This window comes from Rhinolophus hipposideros (genome assembly GCF_964194185.1).
Source record: "Rhinolophus hipposideros genome assembly, chromosome: 23".
NCBI classification, from domain to species: domain Eukaryota; kingdom Metazoa; phylum Chordata; class Mammalia; order Chiroptera; family Rhinolophidae; genus Rhinolophus; species Rhinolophus hipposideros.
The window spans coordinates 20229914-20257841 of record NC_138069.1 but is presented as its reverse complement, the minus strand read 5'-3'; the positions used below and the strand labels follow the sequence as shown (position 1 = coordinate 20257841).

Here is a 27928-nt window from a genome sequence, read left to right as displayed (position 1 = left end):
AAAACAAACAAAAAAGTAAAACCATGCTTAGTAAAGTTTAATATAAATAACCCTTAAAAACTTTATCCATAGTAATATCTTTGTAAAATCTATTCTATACATCAATTCCAACAGGCACATAATGAGTCTTACCTTTTGGCATTCTATTTGTTTTTCTAACACTTCTTGTCTCTTTTTCCTCATATCTTGCTGTAGCTTCATTGCTTCCTACATGAAGAGGTAAAGAAAAAATTTCGTAAAGGGTAACAAAATTTGCCAATGATACATAAGGCTACTTTATTCTAAACTCATTTCTTCTGAGCCATCCCTATATAAGACAGATTTTCCTCCTAATCAAAAAACAGCTGAAACCGGAGATAAACCTTTAAATGTATTTTCCCCAACACTTACAAAAGTTTACATTTATAACTGTACTTTTAAATATATTTAAAATACTGAACATTAATTAGTTGCATCTATGAGGTTTATTCACTTGAATGATCTCATTTGCCAGTGTAATAAGCCAAATCCTTATTTTTGAAGTTTAAAGTTTAAAAATGTGAGACGCAGCTACAGGTTAGAAACCATAGCACAATCTATGGTTTTTGCCAGGAAAATGTTGCCTCCCACCCCTGTGTACTTAAATCTCCACTTTTACTGAGATAATACACACAAATATCTATTTTATTTGAAAAACTCTGTGAGCTTAAATCTAAGATGATAGGAAACTCAGAATTGAGTTGTATGAATAATAACTACATGTTATACTTTATATGAAACATTATCTAACTTACAAGGCCAGAAAGGAATTAAAACAGAAGATAACGAAATAAAATGTCTGCTTCTGTTCCTTGGAGAATGAAAAAACATGACAGCTCAATATTATTTACTTTTATACACACAAGTCTTTCCTTGTGCTTTAAGTAGCCACTAAATGGCAATTGCGAAAACATTTTTTTATGCTCGTTCATCTTTTGTTCAAGAGTACACAACATCAAGCAGCAGCTAAATAAACATTATGATGTAGTTCCATAACAACATGAACCCTTCAAAGGTGTTAACATAACCACTTAAGAATTCAATGGGTCCTTTCCTCTTTAAGGAAACAAGAATCAAAGCTGTTACCTGCTTCTTTTTAAGAACTTCTTGAACGTCATGAGATTTAGACCCTGTACAAAGTTTTGAAGGAGTCTTTAAGTTTGAAGAGCTGTAAATTATTTTTGGATGGCCTGGAGATGAAAATATCTATGAAACACAAATATGATTAAATTAAATCTTAGAAATGCTTTAAAGCCATTTTTTAAAAAGACTGCATATATTTCTTTTTTTAGGAGTTAAATTTTTTTACATTTAAAAAATACATTTATAAAACTAGCTCTTTACATTCAATTGTCACTCAAATACAAAAACATGAATTAATTTTTAGCAACAATGTTCTATTTCTGAATGGAATCACATATTTTTCTTCTCTTTGTATTTTTTGATTGTGAGACAAAGAACAAGCCCTGACCTCTAGGAGCTCTCCTGCCACTCACAGCTAGGCTTTAGTGTCCTCTTGTTAAACCTAAACAATTTCACAGAATATCAACCCTAGACAAGGCCACTCTTGCAAACATGATGGATCAAGCTAATAACAAGACCACTCCATAATCATAACTGAACACAGAATACTATCCAAACCATAAAAATGATTAAACATTTCTCTATCCTGGCGGACAGAAATGACTATAACTTCTTTACCAATCACAGCTTTTGCCATTCACTCTAGTCTTCCATCCCCCTGGGTAAGATTTATTGAGGTATCTGATCACAGAACTACTGTTTCCTTAAACCCTCCCCCAAATCACCGAACACAGTCTATTTCTAAAACAAGTTCTTTCTAACACCCTCTAAATGAAGTGTCCTACGGTTTCACTGTGTACCTTCCCTCACTGAATAAACTCGACTTGTTCAACTCTAGGTGTGTTCCTGGTGGTCTCTGGATGGAGGGTACTGTCTGTCATAAGTTACTTTCCATATGCTCAGTGCCAAATGAGAACACAGGTTTCTAACAACCTTCTGAGAATTAAGGTACTTTGTAATCATAATCTTAACATTATATTTAATCAAATGCTCGCTGTCCTAACACACTCCACTCTTATTTATAAATTAACTTTCAATACATGACGTATTGACACAGGAGATAATATTAAGAAGTTCATGGAAAATTAAATAGTGTAAATAATATATCCAAATACAAAACTACTCTCAATCAAACAATACTTAATTATCTTCAAAATTAAGCTTCTATACATAGGAAAGTCTCTCAAGAACTGTAGAAACTCTGCATAGCTGACGTTCATGTTATGATTATTAAAACAAAAATGAGAACACCTAAATTTCCTGAACACCTATTATGTGTTAAGCACTGTCCCGTTATGTTTTACCAATGAAAAATTTAAATCTCCATAGCAACTCAGTTTATTGAAAAGGAAACCAATGCTCACAAGTTATCAAACACAGCTAGTAAGAGGCAGGTCAAGTCAGGGCTATCTGACTTCAAAGTCTGTAATTCTTTTTTTCCCCTTTCTTTTTATAATGAAATTTTTGAAACAGACAGAAGTATAGTTATATAAAACACTTGATATATCCATCACCAAGCAGCAACAGTTACCAATACATAAAATAATCTTGTTTTATTTAAATCCCCACTACATCTTTACACTACACACATCATTTTCTGTAAATATTTCAGTTGTATCTGTAAAAGCTCAGGACTTCTTTCTTTTTTAAACATAACCATAGTATCATCATCACACTTAAAAATTAAGAATAATTCTTTAAAATCGTTGAATAGTCACATTTTCCAGATTGCGTTAGTTTTCTAAATATTTTTTCCCATTTGAATTGGGATCTGTTATGGTCCATACAGTGTAACTGGTTACATCTCTTTTAAAGTCATCTTTAATTCTGCTCCCTCTCTCCTTTTCCTTGAAATTATTTGTTGAATAAACCAGGTCACTCATCCTGTAGTATTCCGTAGTACAGTACCCTTGAACTTGTTCCTCTGTCCTCTAAATTTTTAAAAAATTGATGAGTAGATCTACAGCCTTACTGACATTTTTTCATTCTTTGACAGAATTCTAGTAATCTTCGACAACATCCTCTTTTTCTGCTTTGACAAAATATTTTAGGCTCATCTAGAACACTGTCAGTCCCAGATCTGTGGAGAGCCATTCCCCTGATGCCTTGAGGTGCTGTGGGATTGCAGGAGGGGTCATTACCATTGAGCTGGTCATTGTTTCTGAACTTCTTCAGTGAGTAGGATCAGGAAATGTTTTGGAGATTTTTTTTGTTGCTTATTTGATTTTTAAGATAAAATACAATCTGACTTTATACTGACACTTCAATTCAAATGCAGGACTACAGTGTTTTCACTTAACCTTATCTATCTTGCATCTCTCTTTTCAACCACACTGAATATCTCAGTTGTCAATGACGCCAATGTAATTCCTCATTTGACTTATTCGACAATGCCCACAAACCCGTTTCAGAATACCAGCATAGTCAGTGACATGACTGCCGAGCTTTCTTAAATTGCTTTTTGTCCTCAGGGTGTATCTCGTTAAGAATAGGCAAATAACTGTTTTAAAGCACTCTGTGCAGACATGCTAGTTCACTTTTCTTTTTAATTTTTAGGGGTTACTTTCATTTCATTTCATAATTACGTACAGCATTTACATGTTTCCAAGACAAATCGACAAAATAAGACAAAGTCAAAGTTGTCTAGTTTCTTCTATCCTTGCTATTATCACCAAGATTTAAATTATGTGATTTTTTTTTTAATTGTAAGCAACTGCTTATAGTTGCAGTGTTCACTGCCCCTACTTTCTTATACCAACAGTGGTTGACTACTGTTTTTGTTCCATCTTGGCCTTTTCACTTAAGATATCCTGATGACCACCCCACGGTATAATGATATTCCTCATTCTTTGTAACAAATTGCACATACGCTGTTGTACAGACATACCACACTTGAAGTAACCAGTTTGCTACAGATGCACATTTGGGTTGTTTTCAGTCTTTTGCTATTATAAAGAGTCTACAATTACTAGCCTTACACATGTCTTTTCATAATTTTAACTAGCGTATCTTTGGCATAGATCAGGGGTGCCCAAACTTTTTTCAACCTTTTTCACCAAGGGCCATATTCGGTAAAATACACAAACAGCCGGGCCACTCACTCGAGGTGAAGTACATATTGCCTCACCTGGTTTATTTAAGTAAACTAAATATATTTTTGGAATTTGCTGTGGGCCAATAACAAATGGATAGCGGGCCGCAGTTTGGACACCTCTGGCATAGATAGTTAGATGGAAGGTTACTGATTTAAAATAAATGCATACATAATTTGTCAGATACCGCCAAATTTGCTTTCATGAGGCTGTACTATTTAGCATTTCCATCAGCATCTAAATTTCAGATCCTTTTGGAAGTTATTCTGGTTTATTATGTAATTTAACAAATGGATCTAAGTTCACAAAGAAAACTTGAGGTTGAACATAGAAAAAAAAAATGGATCTAATTCCATCTTTTCTATATGGCTATCCAATTGTCCCAAAACCATTTATCATGAAGTCCACATTTCCCCCACTGATGTAAAATAGTGTGTTGGCAAATAATAAATTCCTATTTGCAATTGAAGTCTATTTCTCGATCTATTCTGTTCCACTGGTTTTCTTTTCATGTGCTAGTATCAAATTGTTTTAATTATACAGACTTCATAGTATTTTTTTAATGTCTAGTAGAGCTAGCCCCCTTCTTGTTCTTTTACAGTTTTCCTAGCTCTGTTTGAAATAATCACCATGCTGGACAGTCACTGTTTAGATAATATCCCTAAAAGCAAAAGAAACTACTTAAAACACATTTCAAAGTTTGACTTTTGATTACGACAGAATCCCCTTCACTATGTTCTAGATTATAATAAAGGGGAAAAACTATAAAACAAATGAATAAAGATACCTGCCTATTAATAAAAGGCTAAAATTCGCCAATTCCTATTTAGCTTGGAATAGAAAGAAAAATTTAACTAGCAAATGTCTGGCTGCACCACGGAAATGAGGGAAGTATACCTGCCACACTGATGTTAGCAGCTGTCACACTTATCTTGACCGAGAGGAAACAAGACATTAGAAATCTGGTTGATAATCAATTTGCTGATTTCTTTGTGCCACTGAACGACTCTAAATATATTTGAGGTTCACAGAAACACATTACCTGGCAATCCTCTCCACCACCACCTGACTGATTCAACAAGTGGGCCGCATCACTCTGGTTACCACTGGCATGTCCCAGACGGTGTTTAACAGGAACTTTGTTAAGAACATATGCACCTGGTGTCTGTGGTTTGCTCAGCATCTGCATAGACAAAATAAATACAGATGTGGGAAGTTTTTTAAATGCCCAGGAATGACACAAATTTAGGAGAGTGACTACCCTGGGGAAGAGGGTAAGAAAATGGGAAGGGTGCTTCAATTATCTATGAGGTTTTATTTTTTAAGTGAGTGGGAGATACACAAATGATTGTTATTATCCATACTTTTCTGGATGTCTGAAATATGTCACAACAAAATGCATGTATATATGTGTATATATTCAGAGAAAAATTTCTAATAATTTTGTCATGTTCCTTTCAATATGTAATGCTTTGAAGACTTGAGGGTTTGAACTAACAGTAGCTTGATATGAACAATGGTGTGCTGTGGCCACCCCCAAAACAAAATGCAATCTTGGACTGCATTAACATAACAGGATCTAATGGATCACAGAGGTGATGGTATCACTCTTACCATTCAGCCAACTTCTAGAGGAAGCATTCACCTTTGGACCTTAACATGAAGTGGGACATAGACAAAAGAACTGCAGAGATAGGTGCAAAAAGCAGGATGATGAATGGAATTAAGACTAGGTACTATATGGAATACGTTTTATTTTACAATTTGAATGCATTTAATCCAAACCAGAGAACACCTAGCAAGAGATTGTCATCAATATCTAAACAGCTCTAATGCATGGTGGCTTGCTCTTTTCTTCCTTCATCTATTCATTCAAATATGTTTTGAGCAATATGTGCCAGGCCTTGTTTTAGGCAATAGGGATACAATGCATAAAACACGACAAAATCCCATTCTCTTGGAGCTTCCATTTCAGTTTTAAAAGGAACAAAATTTATCTACATGGGAAAAAGTAGGACGAAAGGATGGGTAAAGGGTGACTGGTTCTAAGACAAAAACTAAGAAGTTCTAGATTCAGAGTTGTTCAGTGGTGGGTGGTTATCATCCTTTAGTGTTGAGAAGAATCACTGTAGTTATGTCTTAAACATGAAGATTTATGGGCCCTATATCTAGAGACTGACTCTGTAGGTTTGGAAAGATAAGGCCCAGGAATTTGCACTCAGGTAAGTGAATCTGATGTAGAACAGCACTTCTCAACCTTTCGGGTACATAAGAATCACCTGGAGAACTTTATTAAAACACAGATTCCTGGGCTCCACTCAGTGATTCTGACTAAGCTGGGATAAGGCCCAAGAAATTGCTTCCAGGAGATCAGACGCTGCTGGTCTGCAAAACAAACTGAATGGCTCCGATGTAAAAGACCAAAGGACCACAAACTGAGAAACACTGATCTGGAGGGTGGGCCTAAGGAACCTCTAATTCCCTGTGAACTAGCAGATTACCTTCTGGATACCTCCATGTACCGTTGAGGGAGAAGACTGCTGATGAAGGTGCTGTGGCAGATGATGGTGCTGCTGGGACAGGTGACTAAGTGTTTGCTGCTGTTGCAGGAGCAGCTGTGTTGGGGACTGTAGTGCTGGTTGCTCATTATTTTCTCTATGCCACAGGACTCGAATGAATCGGTTGTTTAGAACTGCTTCAGTGCTGGAAATGGCTTTCCTGGCTTCCTCATTGGTAAGATACTGGATGAGGGCTGCCTCTGGATCTCCCTTAAAAGCAACCTGTAAGAAAAAACAAAAGCAACAACAACAAAAACACGGATATTAACAAATAGTTAAATGCAAATAAATTGATAGAGAATTCAGAAGTAGAAAACAGCCTGCTGAAATCCACTGTGAATCCTCTGTTAAGTTCTCTATTCCCTAAAGGATGACATGCCTATTTCAAAATTATATATGGAAGAATGTTATATTATTTAATAAGTAATCCTACTAATGTTACCTAACCACTTGAGTTAAAGAGTTATTAGAACCTTTCCTGATATCTTACATTCAAATGAAGTCCAGAGAGAGAAAATATTTTTACAATAACAAACAAACAAAATACACCATAAAAACCCAGGACAAAGGTGAGTATCTATATAACCTTAGGTTTGGGAAAGCTTTTATATGTGTACCTATAAAGGTAGGGGCCAAAGAGTCAGGAAGCAGATTTGACCACGTAAAATTGTAAAATCTCTTGTCAGTCCAAACATGCCACAAAGTAAACGACAAATAGAAAAAGGAGCTTTAATATCTATGACAAGCAAAGGCTTAGAAAAGCATTATGATAAATGCCTTCATGAAAAAGGGATGAAGACAATAGATAGGTATATCCAAAAGAACTGCAAATGCTATATAAATTAGAGTCTACATAGTAATGAAAAAAAGCAAATTACAGCAAGTATAATTTTTCACTTATGAACCTTTTCGTTTAAAAAAATTGAATGGATCCATATAACAGTGTTGATGAGGTTTCAGATGCTGAATTTGGGAGTATCAATTGGCACAACGCTTTTGGAGAACAATTTGTTAGTTCAAATAAAGTCTTAAAATTTTCTTTAATTCAGCAACGCATCATAAAAATTAATTAATTTTATCCACAAGGAGACTTACCACAGCATTGTTTTTATATAAAAGAGAAACAACATAAATTCCCAACAGCAGAGAATAAATAAGTCATGGCCTACTGCTATGGACTGAATTATGTGTCACCCACCCGACATACACCTGAATTCGTATGTTAAAGCCCTAATCCCTAAAGTGGCTAGAGATAAGCTTTCAGGATAGGCTTTTAGGAGGTACTTGAGCTTAAATGAGGTCATAAAGATAGGGCCCTAATCAGATAGGATTGGTGGCCTTACAGGAAGAGATCTCTCTCCAGTTTTCCTTTTCCCTCTCTCTCCTTCCACCTGTGAGGACACAGTACAAAGGAAGCTATCTACAAGCCAGAAACAGTCCTCCCAAGGAACCATTTTGGCCATCACCCTGATCTTGGATTTCTCAAAAATAAGTTTTTGTTGTTTAGGAACCCAATCTATGGGATTTGTTATGGCAATGTTAGCAGACTAATATATCCATCTACACCAAGCCATCTAATCTTTCTAAATGCGATAAAGCATAATGACCTAGGAAAAATTTAAAGAAAAAAAAGGTAGAGATATTTGGTATGGTCACATCTTTTGTATTTTTTTAAGTGTGTGAAGCATTTTTAAAAAGAGAAAAGGTGTGTGTGTATTCTTCCATACAAATAAATATAGTATGTCTTTTCATCAAAAGATTAATAATTGTTATTGCTAAAATTAAACTTGTACTACTTTTGCACTCAGGGAAAAAACTGCTTAAAAAATCTCTCGAAAAGAATACTTTGGATCAATTCTTTGAAATACCAAGTCCCCCAATACTACCTTCTTAAACTCAGTTACAGAAATTATATTTTGGTTTGATGGAAACACTAAGTATCAGGGGTAACTGACTGAAATTCCAACTTAAAGACACTGTCAAGTACCTTCCATGACAGCATAACACCCAACCACGAATTTGTAATTTCAAATATCTAACAAGTAGGCAGTAATACAAAAGCTACAATTTCACATTAGATAACATGTTGCACTGTCTAAAATTCTCAAGATTAGAACCATTTTTAACCAACAACTACTTTACCACAATATAAAAGTCAGGCAACAGACACAGTGACTATATTAGAAATTACCAAGAATTTCACCTATTTAGAATACTAAAGCAGGTGATAAAATCATTTGTCCAAAGATAGAACTATAAAAATACAGTAACTAGCCCGGTGTCATTCAGGAAGAGGTTGCAGAAAAGAACCAAATCAATTCAAAGAAACAGCTTAACAATTAATTACCCATCATTAATTTGGGTATACAGATATATAGTAGAGTTTAAAACTCTTAGCAGTGATGATCAGACTAATCACTGGCTCATTTAAGCAAAGTGAGCTGGTAGAAATGTTTTCAAAAATGCATAAGACACACAAATTTTGTCACCAACACAGCCATATTTACCTGGATGTTAACAATAGTTCCAAATTTGCTGAAGTGTTCATTGAGCTTGGTGATGTTGTTCAATTCCTGAGGGATTTTCTTGACTTCTAATTTGGTATTTGTATACTGATTCTTTCTCAAGAATCCTGGTTTACTCTGATTGTTATTCCCTTGTCTGAAAGGAATATTAATAAGACTTGGTTAATTATCCCACCTATGCCTAGCCAAGAGATATGTAAGCAAAGCGTGTAAGGTTTTATTTATTAATGTGTCTTTAGTAAGCACTTAACGTTTTCAGAAACTAGTAAATAATTTTCTATCATCCTTAATACATGGGAATAGAACACGTTGAGAGAAAAAAAGAAGACTGAATGGCAAATGATCATAAAAAAAGGCCCAACTACAATTAAAAAATCATGCTAAAAAGATCTACCACAATTATCAAGGAATCTAACATTAAAGAATAGAACATTGTTTTTTATGGTGCATTTTTCAGCTTCTCCAAAACTACAGAATTTTTGGGATGGCTGGATGGCTCAGTTGGTTAGAGCGCAAGCTCTTAGCAACAGGGTTGCTGGTTCAATTCCCACGTGGGCCAGTGAGCTTCACCCTGCATAACCAGATTGAAGACAATCACCTGCCACTGAGCTGCCACAGGGGCAGGATGATGGGCTGTACCCCCTGCAACTAATATCGAAAACTGCGACTGGACTTGGAGCTGAGCTGTGCCCTCCACAACTATATTGAAGGACAATGACTTAGAGCTGATGAGCCCTGGAAAAATACACTGTCCCCCAATATTCCCCAATAAAAAAGAAAAAAAAATTAATTAAAAAAAATATATATATCTATATATATATATAGACATATATATATATTTTCTTTTCATTTCCAGGGTCTCAATAATTCTTAATATTGGGTTAGGTCTATAAATAAGTAGATACAAATTACAATACCAATTATAAATATTCTGTTAGCTTTGCAATTTTCTAAGACATTCTAAGGATGTCTTTAGACACAACTTTGAGACACAGTTTGATAATCACTAATTAATGACAACTCTTAATTTTACAAATTTACTAATGCAAACAAAAATAACAAAAACACCAATTTGATGTTATTAATTAGCAAATTATCTTACTTTCCCAGCCAAGGTTTCTTTGTGAGTGGTCCTTCCAAACCACCCACAGCTCTTTTTCGGCTATCTGGTTCAAGAACTACTCTGGTTATGTTGCTATTAATTGAAACAGGAACTGGTGGTTCAGTCTGGATGACAATGTTAGCAGCTGTTGGAAACAAAAATTAATGTTACTAATAAATGCATTACATTTGGGGAATTTCAAATGATTAAAATATTTAGTCCAAAACCTAAGAAAGTACTGTGGATAGCACCCACTATCACTTCCTTTTCAGAAACACCTAAGCAACAAGAAAAACTTATCAACTGCATCCTTTTTAAAAAATATAATATCCAATATTTAAAAAGTAATAGGCAACACCCATGTAACAAATGATTCAGACAAAGATCATCAATGGATAAAAAAATAACTAAAAAAAAAATGAATGAATGAATGAATGAATGAATGAATGAAATGTTGTTAGAGAATAAGATATTTATCTGATACCAAAGTATCACTCCACAAATTATTTACTTTACAATGGAGAGATTGAACAATTATCACCTTAGGTAAGCAATCAAACTTAGCACCATAAGTAGAGTAAAATTACTTGTCTCCTGATGTAATTCAACAAGAAGTTCACCTGGATAGGATGTTATTATGGAATTATGATTTTTCTTATGTGTGGCAATGATATTGTGCTTATTCAGGATTATCCTTATTCTTAGATGTAAAAAAAGTGTCACAATCTCTACAATCTCAAGTGGTTCAAGAAAAAATTGTGGGAGAATGAAGGGGGTAAAGGAGGCCATGGTGATTGAAGAAGACTACCAGAATTTGGTTGGTAAGCACACAATGCAATATACAGATTATAGAATTGTACACTTGAAACATATAATGTATTACCTAATGTCACCCCAATAAATTTAATCTAAAAAGAAAAAAATGTGAGGGGAGCAGGGAGGAAGAGAGAAATGTGCAGGCATACAAGCAAGCATTCATGTCAAAAGGTCACAAACTATTAACAACTGGTGAATCTAAGTGAAGGTATTCAGGTGTTTATTGTACTTCTTTGATTTTCTATAAAATTTTTAAACTTAAAAGTTGAGGGAAAAATCCAAATCCAGTATTATGAATTGATGCATTTCATTCACAAGTTAAGACTAAAATACTGTAAGAAACTGATCTTACAATGGATTACATGTGGATGGGAAGAGGGATGATAAACAAAAAGGCAAATAACCTAAAAATGTGCCTGTTATATTCTCACTATCTCCCTAACTTTAGCAATGCCATCAAAAGTAAAATTAGCAGCAAATAATAACATATGTAGAACTGGAGGCTGGGGTAAAAATGGGGGTGGGGGTGGTATGTTGCATTTCATCTGTATGACAGGAAAATTACACAGATTCATTCACTTAACGTGTATTTCTTCAGCATATGCTATAGCCCAACAGCTGTATTAGACCTTGGGTATAATGACTGAATAAAATAAATATGATCCCTGCTCTGTAGGGCTTGTGTTTTCAGAGGATAATGGACAAGAGAGCAACTGTGATGCATAAAGCATTCTAGAATTTATGTCTTCCCTAAAATAGTTACCATTACCACCTGACACTGCCTAATGCTTTTCTTTTATAAAGTGCTTTATAAAAAAGAAAAGAGATATAGCTGGAGGTTAAGTGACTTGCCCAAGATGACAAAGCAAGCCTGCTGTATAAAAAACACATAACTTCTACACTGAGAGAGATTAATGGATTACTGTGTATCAATGTACAGACAGCCCAGCCTAGTGACAAAAGACCTGAAATTTTAAGAATATGATCTTCCGACTAATTTCAGGTACTTTGGGGTAACAATATATGTTTTATATCACAGAAGGTAAGAACATATTCTTTGGAATTAGATAGACCTGAGTTCAAATTCCACTTCTGCCATTAATAGCTGTGTGACTTGGGTAAGTTCTTTAACCTCTCTAAGCCTCAGTGTCTTTATCTGTAAAAAGAGAATAAAAATCATATCTCTTTTAAGAAGTTGTTGGTAAAGAATATGAGATAATAATACATATAAGAGCATTTGGTTTAGTCAACACAAACTGTTGGCCTGTAGTGGTAATATTGTTATTAGTGACAGTAAAGAAAAGTTAATAAAATCAAGATAGGAAAGAACAGGAAAATGTTCACCACATAATTAAATTAAAAAAATATGTCAGGATGGCACATGGCCATTAAAATTAGAAATCTAACGATAATAATAAATTGAAATCTCATCAAATGCTTTACCTTTTTTTGAGGAGAGGAGAAAGAAGAGTGTGAATCCATACTGAAAGTAAATGCTTGCATTTAATCTTTTAAGGTTTGTGACTATGGTTTCTAAAGGTCCTAACATGACTGTAATCAAACACCAAAAATGGTCAATTTTATGGTTCTCAATTGTTATTAGTGCAAAGCACAGCTCTTATGATACAACGTAGGCCTTTAAATGATCAGTTCTTTGAGGGCTAGGGACCATGTCATTTGATCTTTCTATACCAGTATCTATCACAGTGCCTATAGTACATAGCTAAAATAGCCTGAAGTCCTACAAAAAGCGAATCAATAACATTAGTATTATTTTTACTTAAAAATACTTTCTAATTACAGCTTTAAAATTTGGAAATAAAGTTATTCAAAAACATTTGAGATGATTATAATAGCACCCTTCAGAGATAGTGTGTTAAGTACTTTTAGAGCTTAGTGACGTCAGAAATGTTATACCTAACTCTTGTATAACACAGCATGACAAAAGAGGTGCTCTCACCTCTTGGATTTGCATCCATATCTCCAGAAGTTAGGCCAATCAGGTTTGGGCGTTGTGTCTGTGTTCTTGAAAAGAACTGTCTGTACTGAGATCTACCAGAACTGGTAATACTGGGAGCTTCTGGATTATAACCATCTGGTTCATATGAATCTGAGGGAAAATAAAACAACAAAACACATAACAAATCAGAATATGTAAATTTCTCATTACTATAACTGCAAAAATTGAATTTTCTTCAACAAATTTATCAATCCATATACATTTCTCTTTGAGTTTCAGTATGTAGTTACACCTATTGGAAGTGGAAGAAATAAATATGCTCCATCACAAAGTACAGATACACAAATCAACTCTTAAGTATCGATATATTCATTTAATTTTTATCATATATATTAATCACCCAATCCAATCTTCAATGCACATTTTTAAGAGAAATTTTCACATTCATAGAACACCTTATATAAAGGACTGGTTGAGATTCCTCTGTTACCATGTCTCACCAATTTTTAAGTACTCTTTTAATTAAGGGGGAATCAATCTATTAATTAGGTTATCTGCACTTTAAACTGGAGAGATAATAGCTAGTTTCATACATAAAATATATTTCAAATGTTTGACTTCAAACAGCTAAATAAGATAAATTTTATATTTATCAATATAATTATCTTGCTACTACCCACCTCATCAATGCCTTTTGTCACGTCTCCTATGTTTTCGCAACAAATAAAATTTGATTTTTAAAATTCTAACGCTAAGCAACTATTTTGTTAGTGTTAACAAAAATTCTGAATGTGCTGATCTCTAAATAGTATATATCCTCTTCACCCTACATAAAATGAAAGGGTTAATATTGAGTGAAGGCACTGATTTTCGCAATTGTGATTTAGAAGTCCTTGCATCTCTTTTTATTTTTTTTCCTTAATGGAAAAATTCTTTACGTCATTCATAATAAATTTCAGCTGCAAGATAAGCTATTATTGGCCAATCAGTTCTACGATTCAAAGTATAAGATCATCAAATTATGGTTTAAAAAGTTTTAAGTTGCCACTTGTTACTCTAGACAGAAAATCTATCATTAAGGCTCCTAAAAGTTTTAAAAGTTACATAATCAAATGACCTTGTTCTATAATTCCCGGAAATACACAGAACCCAAGAAACTTCAAAGTCCTTTTATTAATTATGAACTGAGATCTAAAGGCAAAGTGATAAATATTAAGAACTTCCTGAGACGTCCACAAAGCACTCCACAGATCTTCCAACGTGTATGTCAACAGAAGAGTTTTCAAGCAATCAATACATTATACAGTCAGTCCATACAACAAGGGGCAGAGAGAAAAAAAGACATGTTTATCCACGATCAGAAAGAAACCAGATGTTTTTGTTTCAAAGAAAAATTAACCCAGCTTTTCTTACAACATATAATTATTAGGAAACACACAAGTAGATACTCTCTTCCCATCTATCAGATTAGAAACTAGTTTAAGGAATGACTTTTGTTACCGCGGCACTGAAAGTAAATACAGAGGACACCAGAGATATCCACACAGGAGGCCTAATCATCTAGCAGCCACTAGGGACAAACCAACGAAGCAGAGGAACAGAAAAAAACCCACAAACTATCTAAGAGCTTTAATCAGGATGTGTGACAGATCAGGATAGCAGGTCATTCCTTAGGCTGGCCAGCTTGTGGTACAAAAGGTCAGAAAGGTGGATGGCCATCCGTAGCAAAGCTTACCTGGGACCAGAGGGGTAGGGCTGGAGACTGAGGTATGGTACCCAATGGAGGATCCCATGAGGTTGCGAGGTGGCACCAAACGAGCTGCCAACAGAGGAGGCGGTGTCCCCAACTGAAGTCGCTCAGATGCAGCAGCACCATGTTCACGAGAGTACATGGGCTGTCCTATAGAGGAAAGAATAGGAGGGCAGCTGGGATTGAGAGTCACAAGCTTCTCTTACTTAGGTAATGATGTATTCCTGAGACTTGAGCCAAGAACAGAGAAAGTACACCAACAGGAACAGTATTTGAGAAAGATGTTACCGAGATTCTAACTCAAGAAACAGACATGCACTGGTTAGGATGCATTGAGGTATAAAAAAAGAGTAAGAATTAAGTAGCATAACTGCATAATCTTCACCTTTTATAAGATTAAGTGAAATAATTATGTTTTAATTTTACTGGAAACTGAACATTCAACCACATCAAGTTATTAGACCAAGGAACTTTGAACTACTATTCATGTCGAGTTTTGCATCCGATGAGACATATGGTTATAAAGGCTGTCACACCCATCGGAAAACAAAAACATTTCTCCTCAAACTCACATAATTTCAGGTTGGCACAAAATACACTCCCATATCTAGGAACAGAAAAAACAACAAAGGAACTTAAAAAAAAAAGAAAAAGAAAAAGAAAAACATCACCACAAGCATAACCTACTTTTGAAAATGTCTAAAAGTAAAAATTAAGAGTAAAAATTTGTTATCCCATGAGTCGGTGGATAACAAATATAAAGAAAAAAAAAGGATAAAATCCCAGAAAAACAAACCAGTCACTGTACATATGAAATTATCTCAGATATTAAGAACACTTTTTGAAAGAAAGCACATTTAGGTGCAAGAATGTCAGACACAATGACGCCAAATTTTGTAGAACAAGATTAAAAAAGACAAAAACCTCCCTTTGGTCATGTAATAGTATCTCTTTCACTGACTACACCATGAGAGACCTATTTATAAGATTTATTTAATATTTTATATCTGAAGTCAGACAGACATTCACTATGTGATACAAGACAAAATAAAGTGAATTTAGAATTTTTTTAAATACCTAATGAAATGTCCTTGGAAGTTGTAGTATTCCAAAATATTTTTAATACACTTTAATACAACTAGCCACATAGCACCCACTTGATTTCAAGTAAATACAAAGGGGAAACAGATGTGCTAAACATTACTACCCTTCTCTTCCCTATATACGGAGGAGGTGACCAATCATACTGTATAACAGACCACACACATACTGTGCATTCAGCACCAATCCTTTCAAAATTTACTCAGAAAAGGATAATCATTACATTGTAAATACAATTTAGAATATTCTCAATGATGTGAAAATATATATCCATTTGAGAATGATCTACTGCAGAGAATTCCTTGCAGAATGAAGAAATGTGCTAAAGAGAAAAGCGGGAAGTACAATCTCAGTCAGTATGACTAGTTTAAATTTATGACATAGCACTCAATGTACCGAGTATACTTAATTAATAACTATCTCAAAGTAAACTGGAAACTAAAAGGCTAGTTCACACAATGTCTTTTTAAAACAAATAACAAAGAATATGCTTTCAAACCTTTTCAGAAAGATGGCTGTTTAGAAATTCACAGAATTAGAATATGACACTTTTAAAACCTCTAATGAAACGAGATCTTGGCAGTAATCACAATGGCTGCTGAAACCAAGAGCACTTTTAAAATGGATGGATCAGGATGAAAACACTTGCACCTACTGATCAGTATTTATAATACAGAAAGGAGACAACTTGATATTATGTATATGATGTACTGCAATAGGAAGGATATAACCCCATCAATAAAATAATTCATGCCAAAAAAAGAAAAAGCCAGATGTGAATCGAAGTAAGTCTCGTGATCTAACAATTTACAAGAAATACAGAGGATAGAGGAATGTGTTAAATGATACCAGGAGATGCAATGTGCAAAGTCCAGAATGTGAAAAAATACTACAGTACAAATGACCTGTTTCTTCAACAAATAAATATCGAAAGGGAAAAAAAGAGGTAAGGGAAATTGTTACATTTAAAGACTTAAGAAACTAAAAGTAATGGGTAACCTTGTTTGGATCCAGCTTCAAATCAATCAGCTGTAAAAAACCATTTATGACATAGTTGGGAAATACGAACACTGACTGGATATGTGACAACAGTGAACTTACAAACTTTTTGGGGATTGTGATAAAGTACTGTGATTGTGTGAGTTTAATCCTTACCCTTTAAAAATATGTAAGTTTTTACAGATAAAATGTTATGTTTGGGGCTTGTTCTAAAATAATCAAGTCAGGGGTGAGTTATAGATAGATAAAGCAAGATTAACCATTTGTTTATAAACACTAAAGCAGGTAAATGAGTACATGAAGATTACTATAGTATTTGCTCTCCATTTGTGTATATTTGAAAATTTCCATAATAGTTTTTAAAAATCAAATAGGTTACAATAATGGTGAAGATGAGCCATTCACAACTTATATTCATTCATTCAATTTAGTTTTGATCAATGCGGAGTATGACTAGATAATTCCAAATTTCAAAAATACCAAGTTCATGTTCCTATCTTAAGTTGTTCATATATCTTACATGCCTGATTAGCAACATTTTTATATTCGCATTGTTAACTCTAGTTAGTCGAAGACAGTCTTTATTCAAACTAAAATTTTAGCTACTCTTTGTAAGTTTCCTGATTTAATCTTTAACACTATGCACATGGAAAAAAATCCTAAGTTTTAAACAAAAAGCCCAATTAGAAAAAATATAAAGTTACACCTTCCAATTATTGGCCATATTTATGTGTCTTCTCTATTAGAACCCAAGATCCCTGGCACACCTTCTGAAGTTCCAGGGCCTACCATGCCTGGGGCATAGTGGGAATTCTTTAAGGCACTTAAAGAAGGGATGAAAGCTTATTTATTAAAAGTATCTCAATGACAAATATTTCTTTGGATGAGTATCTCATGTTGAAATGGACAAAATGACAACTAATGCAACACAAATCCAAGGAAGACACAAGGGGAGAAAAACTCTAGTCAATATACAATGCTTTTGCTGGAGACTGATTCACTTTTCTGAACATCAAAGTCTATGATTCTGCACAGAGAAATGTTATGCATTCCACAGAAACAAGTAATCTCAAGTTCAGGAATACAGTGTTTTAATAATTTTACATAGTTAAGACAAAATGTTTTTTCAGAATGATAAAGATAATTTATGTAAATTCGTTTGAAGATTGACAACTATCTTTAAACTAAGATTCAGTCTCTAGAATCCAGGATGTTATAGTCTACTATTACTTTTCCACACACACTAGGCAGTGACAAAACATTTCTACTGTCTTCTTCAAAGAAGCAAAAGAAACAGATCAAATTTAAGGCAGAAACAGTATACTTAAAAATGGTCTTGTGAAAAATCAAAAAAGAAAAAAGAAAACATACACTGAATTGATGACCTCAAATTTGGGTAAAATGTTTAAATACTTCAGAGGAACTAGTTGATTTTAATAGGTATATGACATTGATGTCTTCCAGACAATTCCAGTTATATCTCATTATTTAAGCCCTTTTCAGAGTATGTGACATTTTAACAAATATAACAAAATTTCAGAGTTTTTTAAAACTATAACCATTTGATAATTAACTTTTAAATAACATATATCCTATCAATTTTACAGTTGGGTTATTCTTTTTCATCCTTTACTATTCCATTGTCTTCTTCCAAAACAACTGATAATTACAGACTAGATAAAGTTAATTTTTGGCAGAATTAGTTCCTTTGTCAATTGAGCTTCTGAAGTACTCTGCTCATTTAGTTATAACAGCAAAATACACTGTAATTAGTTTTTGGGTTTGGGGGCTTATTGTTTGTTTGTTTGTTTGTTACGTATTTCTTTCCACTATTAGATTTTTCACTTCTTAGGAGACATATTATTTCTTATTCATCTGTATATTCTTAGTACAGTTCTAGTCTTACCTCCAAAAATCCAGACTTCAGTTTTCTATATTTATTTTGGGTTCCCATTGATATAATTTTCACAACTTAATACCCATTTGATACGCTGTTTTTCATTTATAAACATTCTCTGTGTTATGAATTTCAATGGTAATTTTAATGACAAAATATCCATAATTTAAACTTTCCCAACTTGTTAAACTTAGAGGATAGCTCAAGTTCTCTATTACAATGCAAACATACTACTATATAGCTTTTTAATTCATCTGAACTGAAGCAAGTTCTAAGTTTTTTGAAATTACCAATTACAGTATTTAAAAAATAAACGAGAGTATTTAAAAAATAAATTTGAGAGATTCAACTTAGATCTGTCTGAAAGGCAATTAAAAAAACATTTTTAAATCAAATGAATAGAAAGATACAAAAAATGTATGACTGACAAACTACATATATACTACACCAAAAAGAAAACACCAGAAAACAAAAAAAACACACACCTTTTTATAATGTTTAAATTATCAGGAAATACATATTAGGTTTTCAAATACCTTATAAATTTTAGAATCAAACTTTAACTTTCAAGGAAAAAAAACATAGTTTGCATAGAATTTCAAATTAATATGAATATTCTCTAACTTTCGAAATATTCAGCTGCCAACCAACTAAATCTCTACAAACACTGACACAGCTCATAAAATTATCATCTAAAGCAGTAATTCACAAATATCAATGGGAAGTTATTACCTTTCATTAGTCTGAGACAGAAATGGGAAAAAATATAACTAATATTTCATAAAAACAAATATACAAGGATTGTCCTTTATTCTGATATTGTCCTTTTGTGGTGTAAAAGTGTATTTTTAAAATTGAAATATTAGATATTTTCATATACAGCACTTCACGTGGCAAAATAAGAAGTTGCTAACTATATTGGTCCCCAAAGTTTTATTAGATATATTACCACCCTCTGAAAAACAATTTGGAATTTCTGTTCTAAAAGGCCTTTACTGACATGCCACAAGATATCCTTGCTTTTAAAAGTAGTAGAAAAATGGTCTACAAGTAACATGAGCTCAAATATCTTATTCATTTTGGCTCCCTACTGTCTACCATATTTCCCCGAAAATAAGACCTAGCCGGACAATCAGCTCCAATGCATCTTTTGGAGCAAAAATTAATATAAGACCGGGTCTTATATAATATTACTATATTATATAATATTATTAAATTATATAACTTTATGTTATATTAAAATAAGACCCAGTCTTATACAATATAATATCATATAATATCATATAATAATTATAATATGATATTATACTATATAAGACTGGGTCTTGTATTAATCTTTGCTGCAAAAGACTCATTAGAGCTGATTGTCCGGCTAGGTCTTACTTTCGGGGAAACATGGTAGCACGAGGCCTGACATAGTAGGTCCTCAATATGTACTTGCTGAATTAATATTAAAAGCTGAGTCAATGAAATGATAACTGTCAAATTTTTAGAAATTAAAACCAAAATGGAATTTTTATAGTTATAATGTTAAATTTAACAATATTAAAATAAATGGTAACTGCCAGATTTTTTAATTAATAAAAAAAATGGAACTTTTATCGTGAGTCACAATGCTAAATTTAATAGTATGAAAATGTGCCATCTATAACAGACTCAATTCTCATATAAAGCATCCATTTTTCATATTTGCAAGTCCAACAGCATTAAGAAATAATGTTAAGAGCTGATCTGGGGGGAACAGACGAAAAGGGATTGGTAACTATTGAAACTGAGTGATGGAGAGTTCATCATACTATCATCTATATTTTAATGTATGTTTGAAATGCCCCATAATTAAATAACAAGATGCAGCAAAACAAATATGGACTATAAAAAGACACTATAGTAATTAGAAAACTGAAGGAGTTAAGTGTGAAACAAGAAAAACAATTATTTAAATATCAGGTATGGTTTCTGTTCTGAAAAAGCTCAGCTGAGTATAAGATTTACATACATGAAAGGAAATCAAACAGAGGTCTATATACAATTGTGTCATCATATAATAAATGTTTTTTGGGACTGTAGGAGTTTAGAACAGAGACAGAATGTTTCCTGTGTACTCAGAAAATTTGGGCTTTAAAAGAATAGGAGAGCATATTACCAGGAATGAAGACAGGAAAAGAAAGCTGAGTCATTCCAAAGGCAATGGAAGTAAAAACTAAAATAAACAAATGGGATTATATGAAACTGAAAAGCTTCTGCACAGCAAAAGAAACTATTGACAAAATAATGAGGCAACCAACTGAATGGGAGAAGATTTTCGCAAACAGTTCCTCTGATAAGGGGCTAATATCCAAAATATACAAGGAACTCATGAAACTCAACAACAAAAGAACAAACAACCCAATTGAAAAATGGACAGAGGACCTGAAGAGACATTTCTCCAAAGAGGATATACAAATGGCAAATAGACATATGAAAAAATGCTCAACATCGCTAATCATCAGAGAAATGCAAATGAAAACCACAATGAGATATCACCTCACCCCAGTCAGAATGGCTTTCATCAACAAAACAAATAGTAACAAGTGTTGGAGAGGCTGTGGAGAAAAAGGAACTCTCATACACTGTTGGTGGGAATGCAGACTGGTGCAGCCGCTATGGAAGGCAGTGTGGAGGTTCCTCAAGAAATTACGAATAGAATTACCATATGACCCAGCAATCGCTCTCCTGGGTATCTACCCCAAAAATATAAAAGCATTTCTCTACAGAGACACGTGTACTCCAATGTTCATTGCAGCTTTGTTTACGGTGGCCAAGACATGGAAACAACCAAAATGTCCTTCGATAGATGAATGGATAAAGAAGTTGTGGTACATATACACAATGGAATACTATTCGGCGTTAAGGAAAGATGATATAGGAGCATTTGTGACAACATGGATGGATCTCGAGAGAATAATGCTAAGTGAAATAAGTCAGACAGAAAAAGCAGAGAACCCTATGATTTCACTGATATGTGGTATATAAACCAAAAAGAACAAGACAAACAAATGAGAAACAAAAACTCATAGACACAGACAATAATTTAGTGGTTACCAGAGGGTAAGGGGGTGGGGGGTGGGTGATGAGGGTAAAGGGGATCAAATATATGGTGATGGAAGGAGAACTGACTCTGGGTGGTGAACACACAATGGGATTTATAGACGATGTAATACAGAATTGTACACCTGAAATCTATGTAAATTTACTAACAATTGTCACCCCAATAAAATTAATTAAAAAAAAAAAAAAAAAAAGAAAGCTGAGTCATGACAGGGGTACAGATGGTATAATTGGCCTGACCAGAGAAGGCGCATGTTGGCAAATAGTGAAAACAACCTTACCAAGAAGGGAGGGTAAATTAGAAAGAGTTAGAAGCCACAGAGAGAGGTTCATCTATGGTTTCAAAGGAAACAAGTGGCCACTGAAGAGTTCTCATGAGGAATTCAATGTTGGTTTTCTCAGGAAAATTAGCTAAGCCACATTATGTGGTGTGACTTGGGGTGGGGGGGGGGGCGCGAACATAATGTAATCCAGAAGATAGTAGCAATAATCCAAACATGAGGTGATTCTCAAGTGTGCATGAGGGGAGAAACCACAGTAGGAATATAGAGAAAGGGCTACTTCACAGGAAAAGAGAAAAAACATTTTCCTTAATTACATATAAAAAAGCAAAGCAATGAGACAGTCATGTCAAGGTTTCAATTCCAGGCAATTAGGTGTTATTTCCATTAACAAATAGGGATGGTGGAGGTAGAAACTTAAGGAGAAGATAATAGTCATTCCTGAGTGGTTCAAATTTAAGGAGGTAATAACCACCACTATATTATAATAAATAATCCTTATATATAGCTTATTAGGTGGCAGGTACTGTTCTAGATGCTTTATATGTATTAATTCATTTATTTCTTAAAACAACCTTTAAAAGGGGCATATTATTATTTCCATTTCACAGAACAGAAATTTGTGATAGAGAGGTTACGTAACTTGCCCAAGTCATAGTGACAGTAAGTGATGAAACCAGGATTTGAACCTGGGCTTAATCATGTTGCTGAATTGCCTCTTCATAACATGACAGAGATGTAAAAATGTTTATGAAAAACAGTTACATAAAAAATAAATTTATCCATAAAGTTACCTGGCTCTGCAGAGAAAAATCTCACAATCTAACATTTTAAACAACCAGCTACCTTATTTTTATGTTTTTGGACAAAGGAATTTTTTTAGAAGCCTTACTTAGCAAAATAAAAACAACAAAAGCACCTGAGAAATACAAAAGAATTAGGATTCATGAAAAATATTAGTTAAACATAAATGTCACAAATAACCTAACCACTAAGTATTACAGTGTAAATGATGCTATCTTCACTTCAGCATACAAGTTAAATAATTATTAGGCACATTTTATCCAACCTTTGTATACTTAGGACATAAGCCTTATGCTCTGGGAATTTAGTCAGAGGAATAATGTAATAGAAGTTTCAAAATAAATTCTCTTTAGAAGAGACTAAATGTTGCTACTCTACGGCAGAGTAGGCTTCTCTGAAACAGAAGGCCTTGCCTTTCTCGCATTATCACACACAGTTAAGACATGGCTACATAGCATAATCACATAATGAACTGCTTGTAAATACAAACATAATTTTTACATAGCACTGTCCAGAAGAATAGAAATTAACTGTATTTTTTAAAGTATAACACTGATATGGGAAAACTTGGTTTTTCTATACCCTAGCAATTTTAAGTCAAAAGAAACATTTACTTACGTTCTGATACTGTATAAAGGAGGTTTTGGGGTAAAGGAGGAGGTAGTCTTGCTCCCACTGGTGCAAGATTGGGCACTGCACTTGTCCCAGGCTGGTCACGATTGTTTATTAAGCTTGACTGTGTTATGGGTGGTCCTACAGATAACAAAAAGGAAAAGATAGAGCATTAGTATTTCCTAACTAATAAAAACACTCACTGTAAAAGTACTAATTCGGGTATTCATACTTAAAATACCTACTTTGGCTTAAACAGAATTAAGGAATTTGATAATATGCAGACTTAAGCACTGTGAGTTACATAATTAATTAAAATGACATTTTAGTTCTAGAATATACAAAACTAATCTAGAGTGAAAAAAAAGCAGAACTGGTTCTTCTGCGGGGTGGGAACGGAAAATGGCGGGAAGCGACCGGAACAAACTTTCTGGGGTGATGGTAAAGTTCAATGATAAACATGTTTAAGTGTAATCATGACTGCAATACATTATAAAATACCATAAAAAATAAAAATGGAGAGATGAAAAGATATGTGATAATATAAGTATAGTAAAACATTAACTGTAGAACCTAGATGGTGAGTATGTGTGGTCAGTTTCTTTCAATTTTTCTGTTTGCTTAAAATTTTTCACAGTAAAATGTTGGAGGCAAATGACATTCTTGGATTTAACCTTTAAAAAGGTGTGTTCCCATCCTAGAATAACGTTTATTACGAGAATTACTATATATGAAGATACTTTTTCACCTGGAAGTAAACTCTCAACTTGAGCTTTACAATTATACCATTTATGTGACAATATTAAATATTCACAAATGCTAAGTTAAAAGAAACATATTTCTATTGACCAGATATATGCATTAAATGTCTCGAAACCTCTATCAATTTTAAGGAAATATGTTCTGTAGAGAACGTTGCTGCAGGAAAGCTAAATGACAGGTAAACACGATCATGCTAAACCATTTTTGCGACTTCTTGTGAGTCTATAATTTCAAACATAAAAAGTAAAAAAAAAATTGAAAAAGTACTTTAAACTGAAACTAAATGACAATCATTTTTTAAAATAATAATTTGCAATCCCTTAGCAATGTTAAATGTCATCAAGTCGATATTTTCCTATACACACATGTAAACTGTCCACCCTATAATTTTTTTCAATTACATTTAAAAAATTTAGGGGGCCGGCCCGGTGGGTCAGGAGTTTAGAGCTCCGTGCTCCTAACTCTGAAGGCTGCCGGTTCGATTCCCACATGGGCCAGTGGGGTCTCAACCACAAGGTTGCCAGTTCAATTTTCGAGTCCCGCAAGGGATGGTGGGCTCCGCCCCCTGCAACTAAGATTGAACACGACACCTTGAGCTGAGCTGCCGCATAGCTCCCAAATGGCTCAGTTGGTTGGAGCACATCCTCTCAATCCTCTCAAGGTTGCTGGTTTGACTCCCGCAAGGGATGGTGGGCTGCGCCCCCTGCAACTAGCAACAGCAACTGGACCTGGAGCTGAGCTGTGCCCTCCACAACTAAGACTGAAAGGACAACAACTTGACTTGGAGAAAAAAAAAAGTCCTGGAAGTACACACTGTTCCCCAATATAGTCCTGTTCCCCTTCCCCAATAAAAATCTTAAAAAAAATAAAAAAATTATTTCAATATTCTTGAAGAAATTTTCTTTAAAGACTGGGAAATTTCATTAAACTACTGGCATGTTTTGTTTTTTTTCTGACATCTTCAAAACACTGGCTTCCTTAAGATGCTATCAACTATCAAGATTTTGACTCCAGGTCAATATACATTAGGCCACTATTGATAAAATTTATACTTGGAGGTACTACAAATAACGCAATGCAACAATGGATGAGAAAAAAGGAAACAGCATCTTAATTATGGGAATATATTCCAAATTCTATTATTAATTTACTTTTCAAAAACTAAATCTACTGTCAAGTTAGCTAAAAGGGATAGCTTCCAACTATAATTCCCTGCTAAAGAAATATTTAGTGAGCATATACTTACTTGGTATGGGAAGCACAACAGAAGGTGGAGGCTGGCCATGTCCTTGGGGAACAGGAAGTCTCATGTTATGGCCAGGACCTGGACCTGGGCCTGGGCCTGGGCCTGGACCGGGACCAGGGCCAGGGCCTGGGCCTGGCATCGGAGGCATTAACATTCCAGGAGGTGGTGGAGGGGGAAGCCCAGGAGGTGGTGGAGGGAAAGGAATCATGCTTGGCAGAGCAACTTCATCAACAACCAGGGGATCATTTCCATGATCAAACTGACAAAGGTCACCAAGTACACAAAATCCTCTTTCTGAAAGAATAAAAGAAGAATCTTATTATGATCCACTTAGAGATCAGAAAATAAACAAAATAAGTCGCTGATAAACCCACCAATCTGATTTACAAAATGTTTTTCTCCAAAATGTTTTCCTAGTGTTATTCTGTTAATCATCACATATCCCTGAGGTCGGGGCAGGTATACCCTACTTGCTACACTACGAGACCACAATTTGTTGAGTTAGCAAATAACGGAGTCAAACAGGGTACTATCTACTACTCACCCATTTGCTCTGAAGTTTTCATAATAAAAAGTCAGATATTTTAAACAAATACCAATTTAACAAAGGCTGGGGTTGGATGGAAATAAGGGACTTGAACTAGATGATATAATTTCCACTATCTATTTTCATATTATTCTAAAGCAACCATTTTTGCTATATCTACAAGTTGAAACTTTATTTTAAAATATTCAAGTGAGCATCATGTACCAGGTTATTCTTTCTTAACAGCAAAATATTAGAGAGTGGGCATCATGTACCAGCATTCTTTGTTAACAGCGAACTATTAGAGAATATATCAATAAGGAGTAGGTTAAATATATTTCTATACTTATATAATACTAAAAAATACTGAGGAAGCTCTTTATGTATTAATGTAAGATGACTGCCAGGAAATATTGCTAAGTATAAAAAAACATTACGCAGAAGAAAGTGAGTAGTATACTAACATTTATTTAAAAAAGAAAATCTGGGAGAAAATATATATTTGTTTATATACATATGCAGAGACTATGTTTGGAAAGATACACAAGAAATTGATCAACATTAAATTGGCCTTGGGAAGGAGATCTCTGTGGCTGTAAGGTCAAGGTGAAAGTGAGGAAATGCTTGAATTATGATTTACTTCTATTCCCTACTTAAAAATAAAATGTAAAAACATACATATTCTACATTTACAGAAAAAATGTTCTAATATCTGCAATTTGCTTCAAATAATACAGGTCAGGGAGTAGTGTTGGGAGTACAGATGAAAACAAGCTTGCCCGTGAGTTAATCATTGTTGGTGTGAGGTCATGGATACAGTAGAGTTAATTACATTACTTTTCAATTTTATAAGTATTTAAATATATCCACAACAAAAAGTTAAAATACACATATACATACATACATACTGATCCATTCAGTCATGCAAATGGAAAGTCAGCAAATAACAAATTCCCAGCACTAAACTCCACACAAAGAAATGATAATTCCTGTGTGTACCAAATTTGTGGTATATACTGTTTGTAGCAACAAGAACAACAAAAAATAAAGGGTCAAATCCAAACATTCCCTTAACAAGAGCCAAACTAATGAATCAAACAAGTAAATAAGCATACGCCAAAAGAGATCCAACTACTCATTCATCCCTTTTAATAAAATCTGAACTACAATCAAAAGGTACGCAGTACTAACCACGTCTGCTTTACCAGTACTTCTGGGTACAACATGAAAGAGAATTTTTACCGTCATAATCTCTGCATCGCCTCTTTGGTGGTGGGTTTCGACCAAAAGAATTGGAAGAGCTATGATTGTTATAGTAATTAGACCAACTCTCTGTTGTGTTTTCAGAGTGGTGTGCAGGTGCAATCACAGTCACTGTGCTGGGAATAGACTGTGCCCCCGAGGAGTACTGCTCGGAAGAGTTTGGAGGTGGTGCAGGTGCAGGCACATACGAACTCTCCAAATCATTCCTCTCACTCTTAAACTTGGATCTTTCCCTGTGCTCTGCTTTAGAGACAAAATATAAACAAGAAACAAATAAGATCAGACATTTATTATTAAACTATGTTTATTTTCTGACTTACAAAATAGGAAAGATGAAATACTGAAGTAAACTTACTGAGCTATCCATGTTTCAAAGTGCTCTCATTATTAATATATCCTAAAAGTAGGAACATCAACAACGTGATATATCTTGACCAATAACTTGT

The 27928-nt window shown here is 34.1% G+C and overlaps 1 protein-coding gene across 2 annotated transcripts in view; it reads right to left on the bottom strand.

Annotated features, from left to right (window-relative positions):
- Positions 1–27928, bottom strand: part of LOC308491905 (RNA-binding protein 27) — a 60532-nt gene that overhangs the window by 11379 nt on the left and 21225 nt on the right. Inside the window, exons 6-16 of one of the 2 annotated variants that reach the window (XM_081036091.1) lie at positions 27462–27725; positions 25694–25987; positions 23692–23826; positions 14890–15054; positions 13155–13304; positions 10379–10523; positions 9259–9412; positions 6695–6973; positions 5236–5376; positions 1105–1224; positions 133–207 (exon numbers count right to left, since the gene is read on the bottom strand). In XM_081036091.1, the coding sequence (XP_080892217.1) occupies positions 133–207; positions 1105–1224; positions 5236–5376; positions 6695–6973; positions 9259–9412; positions 10379–10523; positions 13155–13304; positions 14890–15054; positions 23692–23826; positions 25694–25987; positions 27462–27725 (1922 nt within the window). The remainder of the gene's footprint in view (positions 1–132; positions 208–1104; positions 1225–5235; positions 5377–6694; positions 6974–9258; positions 9413–10378; positions 10524–13154; positions 13305–14889; positions 15055–23691; positions 23827–25693; positions 25988–27461; positions 27726–27928) is intronic. The other variant, XM_081036092.1, reaches the window with a different exon arrangement.